The sequence below is a fragment of the Patagioenas fasciata genome, chromosome 1 (genome assembly GCF_037038585.1).
Source record: "Patagioenas fasciata isolate bPatFas1 chromosome 1, bPatFas1.hap1, whole genome shotgun sequence".
NCBI classification, from domain to species: Eukaryota; Metazoa; Chordata; class Aves; order Columbiformes; family Columbidae; genus Patagioenas; species Patagioenas fasciata.
Genome location: NC_092520.1, coordinates 199,714,457 through 199,727,049, shown reverse-complemented (window position 1 = coordinate 199,727,049; position 12,593 = coordinate 199,714,457). Strand labels below are relative to the sequence as shown.

Sequence of the window (12,593 nt, the reverse complement as noted above, 5' to 3'; positions counted from 1 at the left end):
AGTCAGCATACCAGAGTAGCTCAGAAACAAGACATCAAAACAGTCACTATCTAAATTTGGCTGGGTGAACCCCACTCTTTCTCTCTACAAGAAACTGAATGCATGAAGAACTAATTTTAAATGGATAACTCAATAAAATGCTTTAAACTCCTAAATTTGTAGATAAAGCACATACACATCATTAACTATTTTCCAATGTTACCACAAACAAAATTTTAGATAAAGGTATTTTTTTCATGGGAAGAGTTTTATCTCAAATACAAATAACTGATTTATGGCTATGGTCTAGCTTGGTACACTAGATTGGGATTATAAAAAGAAAAAAGAAAAGCAATTACCTTCACTATCAATATCATCACTCAAAGGAAAAACACTGTCCACTAATGGGTCAGAAATGAAATTCCAATCATAGTTTTTATCCACTCCATCTTCAGAGGAGTTTAGATCCGAGGAGGTTTTTGATCTATCCTCTGAAATATTCTTCATCTGGAATTTTAGCACCATTCTTGCCAGTGCTGAACCTGCATCTGTATGTGTAAGAAACCAACAAGAGCATATTGTCCAAGAAATCCAAGTAGCTTTAAAAAAATAACAGAAATAACTTGATTTATTTTCAAAGTTTAGCAATCTTTCTATACTCAGCTGAATGCTATGAAGAGATTTTCAACTGAACGGATTGATCTAAAACACTTACATTGTAGCATCAAGAGATATTAACACATTTCATATAGCAAATTCTATCTATACTCACTTTGTTTTCTTAATGGAGTAAGCTTGTCGGGGAACAAAGGAATGAGCCAGGAAGGTTCTAGTCTCCCAATACCGAATCCTCCAAGACATATACTGCTGTTGGCAACATCCAGGCTAAGTTTCTTTAAGAGCAAGCTGATGATTTGGCTGTCTCCTCTTTTTATACTGATGGTTAAGGCACTCCGAACATCCTGCTCTCGAGCACCATTGGCTAACAGCAATTCCACCAATTTAGGATTATCTCCTTTCTCACAAACCTAACAGAAAAAAAAAATTAAAAACTCTATGTGAAGTACTCAGAGAACTGCTCAGATGGCACTAAGAGACTTGTCTCAAATTTGGATTCATTGTATTTTTAAGAATCATGTCTCTTTTTCAGTTACACAATTCCCCAGCCCTCAGAGCATATGCATGATCCCATTTTCCTGCAGTTTTTTCCCAAAATATAACAAATGTTTGAGTTCTGTAATTGTAATTTCTGCCATGAGTGCACACAATGAATGGTAATTTATGCAGTTTGGTTATTGCATGCAGTCTATGGCAACTCCATTGATTTATGTGTTCAGTCAAAAAAAGACACTTAGGGGTTATTTTGCGATGCCATTTAGGTATCAGATGAACAGGCAACAACAGTGAGACTCATCAAGCCTTGCCTAGTGCTAGTGAGCTCAGGTCCACTGGTTTCAGTCAGCTTTACTCCTTCCAGTCTCTCAGCCAGTATTGCTACATAGACCAGTGTTGATTGTGAATATTACAAATATTTTTAAGAAATACTTCTAATCAGTTCAGTATTTCCACTGTAGTTTTCTAACACTGATTTGCCTACCGCAGACTCCATGGACAGATCCAAACTCAGCTGTGCTTTATCACCCAGCCAGCCCTGCCAGCAGAAGCGAACACTTCTAATTTGCTTCAGGCAGGACTGGTAGGGTTACCTTAGACTGTTTAAAACCTCGACACTGAAGCAAAATTCAGCAGTGTTTATACACACCGTTTCTCAAAAAAAAATTTTAAATGCAGTCACATTTAGCAAGAAGCACTTGTAAGCAGCTGGGAACAGTCTCTGTTGGCATAGCTGAATCCAGATGGGATGTTTGCCTATGGTCTTACTTAAGACACCAACAGATTTCCAATAGTTGATGATCTGCATGTGGCCACAGTTTGGATAAAGTTCTTTGCAGCTAGTTTGACTGCAGACATTCCAAGATGTTATACTACTTTACGTGTGCTAATAAAAACTTAGAACTCTAATAAAAACTGTTAAATCAGCACAAAATCTGATTACTATATTAATCTTTAAGTACAACACAAAGTCAAAAAAGTCTGCCATTCCAGGGCAGGCATTTTGGCCACAGACTTCTTCGCAGGTCTAGAAGACAGTGGGACTAAGCGCACTGAAATCTGTCTACGGACAGTGCTGCTTGCTGGTCCATCTGTACTTCAGCCTCACAGAGCTTGGGAAGAGCTGAATTTGGACTGAGCCCTAATGGGCTCGAGGCCATCTACATCTGATTAGTTCAGAAAAAATGACTGGAAGTTTGCAAAGCTTGAACTTAAGTCTTCTTGCTCAAAGATACTCCAAAGCTAAGGCTAAGTCAGAAATTGATTGAAGCCAGGTTTCCAAGGGAACAATGTAAACCATCAGAAAGGATGGACTTCAAAGTGAACTTGCATCAGAACTGGCAGTGTGGGCACTTTCTAGGTGACAGTGACCCTATGAGCTTCAATAAAGTGAAGGGTGTTCAATGAGACTGAAGTCACCATGAGCAGCAATGGTTAACACCACTCCTGTCACAGTCAGATTGCACAGGGTAATGCTGCTGTGTTCTGTCAAATATACGTGTACATGAAAATAGAAAGGAACACAAAAGCATAAATTTTAAAGCGATAAAACTATATATGTTTCCGTATATTACCTGATAGATCAAAGAGTTTGTCTTTGTCTTCTTATTAACATCAGCTCCCAGGATAAGTAAGCATTCAGCCATAATACTATTGTACTCAATACACGCTTTTTCCAGCATCATATTTTTCAAATCGTCGTTTTCAGCTATTTTAGCAAAACATCTACAACACAGGCTTTGAAACTAAATGGGAAGACAAACAATCAAAGTTAGGACAAAAAAAAGTACCAAATTTTTTTGGCTGTGGAGCTGTCAAAAGAGAGAAGATACCTGTCGATCCCGCTGGTCAGTGAAACACATGGACATCTGGTAGAAAATGACTGTGTCAAATGATTCATGTATCAGCAGCTTTGCAAAACAAGGTGACAAACCAAGAATTGACAAGATTGCATGAAATCCCTAAGAACACAATAAGAAGATTGCAGTAAGTACAGTGTTGAAAAGTGTATCTTAAAACAGGTTGTGCAATGAAATAAAATTTCAGCCAAAAGATACATGCTTTTTTTTTTTCCTTGTTTTTAAACATGCAATAATACACAAATTGGACAAGATCAGGAGAGAAAGCAGAAACACCTGGTGCCTCTGTGTTTATATAGCTGTAGTTTTATGCTTGTTTGGCTGTTCCACTTAAACAGATATTAACTGACACTTTGAAAAGCCAAATTATGCATCATAATTTTTGACAACATCCTGCCTGGCAGTGACAAATGTACTCATGACTTCCTGAAAATGCACAGAGGAAACGATCTCCTTCCAAGGATATGGGATGAAGATGCATCATATGTCACTCTGTAATCCTTGAATTTGAAAATAATCCCTCGGCTAAATGAAAAACTTAACAGTTGACTCTAAAAACTAAAAGAAATACAAAATTATGCCATGATTCTGCAAGTAAAGTTGATCTAGAAGGATGAACTGGGTAAATTACATAATCTTTGCCCAAATGTAATTGAGACTAAATCACTTTAAGTAACTTCCTTATTCCACCACATTATTTTGATTTCTTTCTACACTGGTTGCTAAGCTAAACTTGGAAGGGTTGCGGGAAAAAACAGCAGTAAAGAAGGGAGGCTGCACTTGTCACATTTCCATATGGATCTGGAACAGAAGTCCAGAATCTCTCACAGGAAGCTGATCTCACAGGAAAGCCCCATTCCGCTAGAAGAACAAAACTGGCAACAAACAGGGAAAGCCTCTGAAGTAAAGAGAACTTCCACACATGGATGACTCAATGTCTGTTTGCAAACAGAGTAAGAATTCTCCTTCCATACTCAGAAGTAGGTTCAAAGTCTGACACAGTATGCCAGTAAGATTCTTTGTAAATACAGCATTCCTGCACTAAACTTATTGCTGATGACAGGGCTGGGAACTCAGTTATTTTTCAAACATATTATTTTTCAAAAAAGGGCAATCAATACTATAACGACCGCTACTTCATTGAACGGTTATAGATTGCCTGAATGATGGACCATAACTGAGAAATTTGTTCTTGTTTGCAGATCTCAGAAGTGTTAGATAAACACCTAAACCTACACTTACATATTGTGAATTGAAGATATGCCTCCAAGAAAACCATCTCTATGACAAATATTTTGGTTTAATTTTAAAGGCTTATACTAATCTAGTAATTGCAATAAAATCAAAATGAAGTAATTAAAATTAGGAATTATATTTCAAATATAAGTACATTTAAATAGTTTTCTAAAGTTTTCCCTTTGGCTTTCACCTTTGTATATAGAAATAACACATACATGCATCTGGATTTCAGTGACCTCTTTAAATCGCCGCAGAGTAGAAACCAGAACTGTTGACAGGACATGCATGGTTGCAATACACAAACTCTTCCTTGTAATCAAAGAGCGTAGAAGACTCAAACCCAAACACTGTATGTCTAGAAGAGAAAAAGAAAGATTGATAATGTTGATTATTCCAACACTCTGAGTGGAATAAACCCAGTAGTGTTATACTACTAATATTCCAGAAAGTTATTTGCATAAGTTATGACAGGGCCAGGTACAACCACAAAGTAGATGAACCTGAGGACTGTGCAGTATTGCACCCTTTTCTTGCCACGTAACCTGCGTCACAACCAGTACTAAAGCGTGTAATAGGTACGTTACAGCTTCTGTGGCTAATAAGCCTCTCCTACCACATCATCTGTATTCAGCTAACAAAATACCTTCCCTACCTTGTTCGTCCGGATACATCTGCAGGGTGTGAAGCACTGTGTCAGTAGCTCCTTGCTGGGTTAAAATTTCTAGTGCACCAGTGCACTCAGCTACGGAAGCAAGTAGTTTGAATCCACACTTCTGAATGCTCGGATTTCCAATAAACTAATGGAGAAATGAATATCAAACGAGATCAAGGTTGTTCTGCTTACAATGGCAACAGAAGAGTTGTTTGTTCTTAAAGCTGTTTTTTGAGAATAAGTGACTGTTGTTCTTAAAGTATGAGAAATTACAGCTGATGTGACAATAAATAAAAGTAATCACGATTTAAGAAAGGTTCCCTTTTCAACCATCAGTTTCAGCTGCTCATAATCTCTCCAGTTTTTCACCTTTGATTCTGAAAATATTCCCTAGCTAGTTTTGTAATGGAGAGTGGGAATTTTTTTCCTCAGACTTTCAGTACAACCACTGATTGTGGTCATGTGAACTTTGTAAATCTTGTAGAGGTGGGATTCTTCTGAAGGCCACAAAATTGTATCCTTCCTATCATTAGGATTTAAGGCTAGTCTGCTGTGCAAAGTGCTCAGTGCTTCCTTTGTTTAGACTTCGTCTGCTTCAGCCTTTCACTTTTCAGCTTCCCCTTCAAGGCACTTTGATCATTCTGTTCTCAAGTGGCTGGAAAAAGTTATAGAATTGAACAGTGAAAAGAATGCAGACAATTAAGAAACACTGCTCTGCTGAAAGAAAACGAGTATGTGTCCATGAAAGCCATAATAAAGAACCACTCAGTTCTGTGTGTAGTTGAGGTGTAGGTATGAGGACACTTTTCATGTATAAACTAGTCCACTAAAAAATCAGAAATAAACTGTATGCTTGGAAAAAAAAATAGCCCTGTTTTTATAATTATCCTTTAGAGTTACAGTATAAAGGATCATCAAATACACTCCACAAGAGAAAGTAAGAAGAAGCCCCAAATGATAAATGAAACACAAGACTTAAGATTACTTCAATCAAATCAACAGGAAAATCAATGTGGAATTAATACTTACAAATGATTCACGATTGCAAGTGTAAAGTAGTGACAAAATTAATTAGAATAAAGCTTTAACTATACCCTGTTCAAAGCATTAAGCACCAATGAATGAGTCCCCTCCAGCAGACACTGGCTTTTAATAACTTTTACTGTAAGTGCAAAAGCAGCATCTCCCACATCTCTGGAAGAACCATTCGGGTCATTCTTTGTATCTGCAACAATGGAAAACAGCCTTTCTCAGAAGAACCGATTTAATATCCCCCCCAGTATTAACCCAATATTATGAACTTAATACAACAATCAAACTGAACACACAGGTTTTATCAGCTAACTCAGAGGGTGTATTTCTCATCTCATGACATTTTCAGAATGCTGTAGTTACAGCGACTGGAGTCCCTTCAGATTTACCTACTTCAGAATGTCTCTTCCTTTTGGAAGGAGACACTATAGAGAAGCTCTCAACTAGTTGCCCTTTCTTACTTGGCAGTACATCATAGGCCAAAATTTACCCAGAGATGATGTAAGTGAAAGGTGAATGCAAATAAAAGAACAGAGAAAGTCTTTCAGATTTGGTTTTCTTGTAGATATTGGCACTTGCAGTCAAGTGGCACTACAGAAAGTACCCAGAAATCCTTTAGAAGTCACTTCAAGCATTCATATTTGTTCCAGTTACTATTTTCCCCATGAAATACTTTTTATTCTCTAAGGAAGCTGCAAGTTCCAACATCCAGTTGGTGTTCTCTTTGTTTGATTATGCTTTAGAAGGGCCTCACTTTCAGGACACTGGCAAAAAAAAATTGCCATGCCTACATGATAAAATACATACAACAATGTTAATTTTGCTGCTTATTGAAAAACAGAAAAAAACCAAAACAGAAAAGTATTAAGATTATAATTCAAAGTATAGAAGGAAACGGAAACCCTGCAATCAGTGTGCATATTAGTCAAGTTGCTAGTTTCAGAGTTATTTGTTTTGTAAATGTTCAACTACAGCTGCTGAGAGACACTTGCAAAAGTTGTTCTGAAAAAAAATCAGTACCCTGTGTCTGTACTCTCATACTTAATATCAGAGCAAAGAAACAGGATATACAGTAGTAAACTGATAAGAGTTAAAACTTTCCCCAAATTTTTCCCACTGTAGCTTGTCTTTAAGGACTCTTTTTTTTCCAAAGGAATTTCTAAGCTGGTCAGTTTGTCTTCTTTTCTGTAGAAAATAATATATAATAGTATATTTAACATCTTTAAATCACTATCTTTCTTTTTTGGTGTCAGACATCCGGTTTCTATGTTGCTTCCAAGAGATACTATTAAAACAACTGCATTTTGTGGTACAATAATGCTGATGTCATTGTCACTGTTGGCTCTCACTTAAGGGATATCTATGATGAAAATACACAATCACAACAATAGCTCCACACTCATTCTCTGAATTTGTTAGATGTAATGGAGCTAACTCTTCACTGATAAAGTAGAGAGGAAATCAGAGGGATAATTTTGGTCTGTTATATTCAATACCTCAAAAGTTTTCCTCCATCTTGTATGTTCTTAAAGAGTAACAGCTGCTCTCTGCTATGTCTCCAGTAAATTTTCTGAAGTCCCGTTAAAGGTTGTCTCATTACATAAGAAAGACTAAATCCCAGCTATCTAACTCTATTTTCTGATTTGGTGTATGATGCCACACTGTTTATATTTTTAGATGACTTACCAGGCATCATAAAGTGTAAAAGGACTCGAAGTGCTTCCAGTTGTACAGAGAGCGATTTTTCATGTTTCCTCATGGCTTTTACAACTTCTGATGCAGTTACTGTCATTGTATCCAGATGAGGAAAACTGAAAATAATGTTTATAATATAAACAAAAAGAATGCATTTGTAAATTTTACATGTATTTCCTTCCTTAATTAATGCAGTGTGATAACCTTTCAGAACACTGTAAATCTGGTTTGAGCTACAAAATATAAATCAAACTATGGCACATTTCTTCATCATAGCAAATGTATTTTTTTCACACTATTCCATGAATTCAGTCCATGTAACTAATTCCATTCTAGGCTACTGAGAGGTAATTTTCAATTCAGTCCGGAACAGTGATCCACAGAGAGTACAGTATCTCACTAGGATGAGTGGTGGATTCCAGTCTAGATACGTGAGAAGACACGTCTTCCTTAATTTAGTGCTCCACAACTGTCATAAAGTACTGATAAATTGACAGATACTTGTAGAATAAACAGAAAAGTATCAGTCATGTCATATTCTAATCTTGAAGAAAAAAAAACCTCAATGTCATTAACACTCCTAGAAACGACATTAGCCAAAGGCCACTAATTCACTTAGAATCACGTTCTCATCATCTATACCAGTATTTATGAGTCACACGATTGATTTTCCAGTCATGTTCTAGAGCATTTGCAAAGGCCAACACAAAAGTAACATTAACACAATGTTATTTAAACAATCAGAGTTAATATTGTGGGCTTGAGACCCACAAAGGGAACAATCTGCAGCTCCCTACACACCCACCTGGGCATGTGGCTACACGGCTTAAAAAATTCAATGTCTTGAAGAGGGCTGTCAGTGAAACAGTCACCAATTTGAATGTAATCACTTACAGCACTGAATCTCACCAACCTTCACTTTGGAAGTGGCCATGTATTTCTAAGTATATTACCTTCCTTCGAAAACATGATTCAGAATCCTGCAGGCACTTTCAGCTACTTCAGGACAATGTGGATGTTTCCTCATTATGTCCAAAACATTCATGTGCATTCCTTTAGCCAAAAGCGTCTTCCTAATATTTACTACAACACAAAACAGCAAGCATCCTGTAAGTAAATCTCTCATCATGACTAGTTCTCAAAACCAAGAGACCTGCTAACATTTTCCCCTTTTTTCAATACTTTTTCTCACCAAATACAATATTTATAGAAATATAAATTGGAATGGGAAACAAGTTGAGCTGGAGGTGACTTCTGTTTACATAGCTTAACCAAAAGCATTATAATTCCTGAATGCCTAATCAGTTTAAACACATCCGCTATTTGTACTTATATAAAGTTAACTTAAGGGAAAGAGAATGTACAGCTTTATTTTTATTTTCAAAATTGTTTATTCTTAAACAAATTCTCCTCTTAACTGCATTCTGTGTTCATGTAGGAAAGCAAGAATTTAGAGCTTTCAAAAAACCTTCTACCTCCCAAAAAAACGCTTCAAAAATGAAATATTTGTTCACTCTGTTTACTTTGTTAATTGATATTTTAAAAATTCAATACCCAAGCACATGTTGTAGCTGTAACTATAACCAATACAGATTAGAACACTATAAAAATATTCTACATTATCATAGTAACTACCACCAATTCTTGTCTTTCCCAGTTCAGTATATCCATTTCAAATGGTTAATTGAAGCAATATTGCATTATGTGAGGGTTTTATCAAGCCTATTTCTGTCTATAATTTCTGGTGTAAGCACATTCATTTAGGGGGAAAAAAGAAGGGAAAAAAAGACAAAATAAAAATTTGCTTTAGATTTCTAAAAGGAATCAGAAGCCCACTTGTCAGTAACACGTTACCAAAGTACCTGGTATAATATATGATAACAGTATGCATACATTTATGAGATCTATTTCTTGATACAGATATATATTTATCTCATAAATAACTATAAAACCTTTTCATTGCTAGGTTTTATGTACTTGGATGGCTAAGTAACCTAGTGATAAAACAATGCTTTCTCACCTAGAGAACAGGAATTATCTGCTAGTCTTTATCTTCCTATCTAGCCAGTGGTTTTCAATGGGCAGTCTACAAACCACTTCAGGTCCATAACCATTTCAAAGGGTTCTGGGAAAGGTATCTAATAAAAGCAGGCCAACTGTCAGTAGGCTTAAATACTCTACACGTGGCTCCACATCTCCACTGAAAAATTTTGAGGGGGCCTGCAAACTGAAAAAAGTTAGGAAACCATGTTAGGGACACAGTCAGGACTAATACAATCTCGAAAACTGTTACGCACGTGCTTAAATTTCTACACGATTGGATTAACTGAAGTCAACAGGCCTGCTCAGATCCTCTGCGTTAAGCAAGAACATGGTATTTGTTGTAATCCCTGTTCACACGATTTGCAACAAATGCTGCTCTTGATGAAATCCAAACACGTGATAAATGTTTAAACAAGTATACAAAGAGAACACACTCTTTTCATGTCCCCTGCTTCAAAAAATAGCAATTGCAACACATAAACTGGCAATGAACTCTTTCCTTCCACATACTCTGTTTGACACGAGCCAACAATAGCTTTTTCAAAGCAAGGAATAAACTTCCTACTAAACACAACTGCATAATATTCTAATCACAGGGAATACTCTGTTCACATAGCAGCACACTAAATATTCTTTAATATTAAAGCAAAAACTTTCTGTTGAATTAGAAAGAAAAGATAATGGAATGCCCTTACCATTTTGTTGTGACAAAACTGCCAAGGTACTAGCAGCTGCCTGGAACACTTCTTTTGAAGAGGAGTGCATCAGCATGGAGAGCATCACTGCCCTGTCTATTGGGAACCTTTCACAGAGAGACAAATGACCTTATTACAGCAGTTACTTCATAATTGTAGTTCAGTTTCCTAAAAAGTTATTAAGCAATATAATTAAATTTTCAGATGATTGCACTTGGCTTCTAATATGTTTCCAAAGCAACATCTGACTGAAAGCCCTTTGCAAACTACATATATTTAGCCTACTCTGAATATCACTGAATTCAGTTTGAACCGTGCTTTCCAAGTGACTTGAGGTCCAGAAAGGGGTATGAAACAGGCTTACTAAAATTTGAATGACTAAAACTTTAAGCAACTCTGAGAAATATTTTAAGTAAAATGAAAGACTGTGTTTTATGCATGCCTGGATTCTCCTTGATGAGGCAGCACCCCCTCTACTATGCCCTTTCATCTGCGTTGTGGGAAAATGAGCACTGCTTTACCATGCTGCTTATGTAGTAGCTATCTTAATTGTCTCCATTTTGCCTACTCTTACATTCTTTCATTCTCGCTATCCTTGTTGCAACTAAAGAAGAAATTCCTTGTGAACTACAAAAAATTAGCCCCATTAGGCTGTTTTCTGACTCTTTATTAAAACACTAGCAATTTTGCCAGAGTCAAGGTTAGTACGCTTTTCAAGAAAGAAACTTTCCTGAGTGGTGTTGGTTACCACACATTTCATCATGATTTAGAAAACAAGAAAGAAAAATAAAAAATAATTGAAACAAGAGACCCCAAATGCCCTAATAGCAGGCTTCAATTTTTTTCATTTCCAAAAATGCAGTTCAAGATATTAATACTGACTGATTATTTCCATCTCCAATCTTCTCATGAAGGTTGCGTTGATACAGAAACAGATTTTTCAAAGCCCAGCATGCAGCCTCCTAAATATAAACCAAGAGGAGACAAAAGGATTAAGACAATATGCCTTGAGAATATCAAAAACATAAGAAAAATTTAAATAGTTCAACTGTTTTTCAGTTCATGACAAAGATACAAGGTGCTTTGTGTAGAAATACATCAAAGTGTGGACTGTCACATTCTTTACAGCAGGGATAGGTCTGAGTTACAAACATGTGCCATGATCTCGTTTGATTTGCATTTTGACACCTATTTTAGGCCAAGATTAATTCTGCTCTTGATGGGCCTGTGTTTTGCTGCTGTATATAGAGGAGCTAAGTAAACAACAGTCTTTGGATGGCCAAAGTTTCAGGTAACAAGTCTCAACTACCCACATTTGATCCAAAAAAGTAACTGAAACCAGTGGAGGTGAATAAAGATAAGAAAGCTTAAGATTATTCTAAATCTAACCCAGTCCTTATAGCCTTGTTTGCCTGAGGATGTACAGGAGAAAATTATGTTGCTAAATATTTAATGCATAATGCAGTCTTTCCATACCCCTGTCATCCAGAAATTCTCACCAGCACATCTGTGTTTTTTCGGTGTAGTTCTAATGCTCTGTAACATGCTTCCAACCAGCATAATTTTTCTTCCTCCTCCTCTTCTTTTCTTTCCTCTAAGTCTCGGTTTAAGAATATTGTTTCAGCTTGAAATAAAAAATATTTACAATAAATTCTGATTGTGCAAACAAAACAATGATGTCTTAACCTTCCTGTAGTCATGAAGGTGGTCACACTGCCTACATGCAAGAATCATTGGGAGCGTTAGCCTTTTCAGGGGACAGAGAAGTCTTTTAACATAAACTTTATGACACATTTGAAAAATGCCTTTAAGGTTATAAAGGGACTAAACCCCTCCATTATAGTGTGGTAAATTAGATACATAGTTACAGATCAGTCAATGCTCAGGCTCTGAAAAGACCTGCACATCCTTTTTTATGGTGTGTATTTACATACAGAGTACAACAGATATAAAATGTAACTGATACATTTGCATGTAACCACTTATCACAGAGCCATCTACACTCTGAAGCAGTGCCATTAAAAAGACAAAATGCAAATTGCAGTTGCTAAGAGAGAAATATCTGGTCCCAGAAAGTGCAACAGAACTTACAAGAAATCACTTAATACCTGTGATTTTTCAGCATTTAAGAAAAAAAAAAAGTTATCAAAAATATGTATGTATGGTCATACTACATATGACCATAATATCTGAAGCTTACTGGAGTTTATACTGATTTCTAATCTTTACTATTTTGGGGACTCTTAAACAGCATTTCTACTGCAAAAATTAAGATCAGATATTTGT

At 36.3% G+C, this 12,593-nt stretch overlaps 1 protein-coding gene across 3 annotated transcripts in view; it reads right to left on the bottom strand.

The window, feature by feature from the left end:
- LRRK2 (leucine rich repeat kinase 2) overlaps window positions 1-12,593 on the bottom strand; it is a 67,844-nt gene that overhangs the window by 38,617 nt on the left and 16,634 nt on the right. For 2 of the 3 annotated variants that reach the window (XM_065837539.2, XM_065837550.2), the window contains 12 exons: window positions 11,807-11,931; window positions 11,190-11,269; window positions 10,308-10,414; window positions 8,523-8,652; window positions 7,561-7,685; window positions 5,937-6,067; window positions 4,843-4,987; window positions 4,406-4,545; window positions 2,925-3,053; window positions 2,667-2,837; window positions 752-1,007; window positions 339-527 (listed from right to left, as the gene is read on the bottom strand). In XM_065837539.2, coding sequence (XP_065693611.2) covers window positions 339-527; window positions 752-1,007; window positions 2,667-2,837; window positions 2,925-3,053; window positions 4,406-4,545; window positions 4,843-4,987; window positions 5,937-6,067; window positions 7,561-7,685; window positions 8,523-8,652; window positions 10,308-10,414; window positions 11,190-11,269; window positions 11,807-11,931 — 1,728 coding nt within the window. Of the gene's footprint in view, window positions 1-338; window positions 528-751; window positions 1,008-2,666; window positions 2,838-2,924; window positions 3,054-4,405; window positions 4,546-4,842; window positions 4,988-5,936; window positions 6,068-7,560; window positions 7,686-8,522; window positions 8,653-9,589; window positions 9,734-10,307; window positions 10,415-11,189; window positions 11,270-11,806; window positions 11,932-12,593 lie in introns of those variants that run through there. The other variant, XM_071803424.1, reaches the window with a different exon arrangement.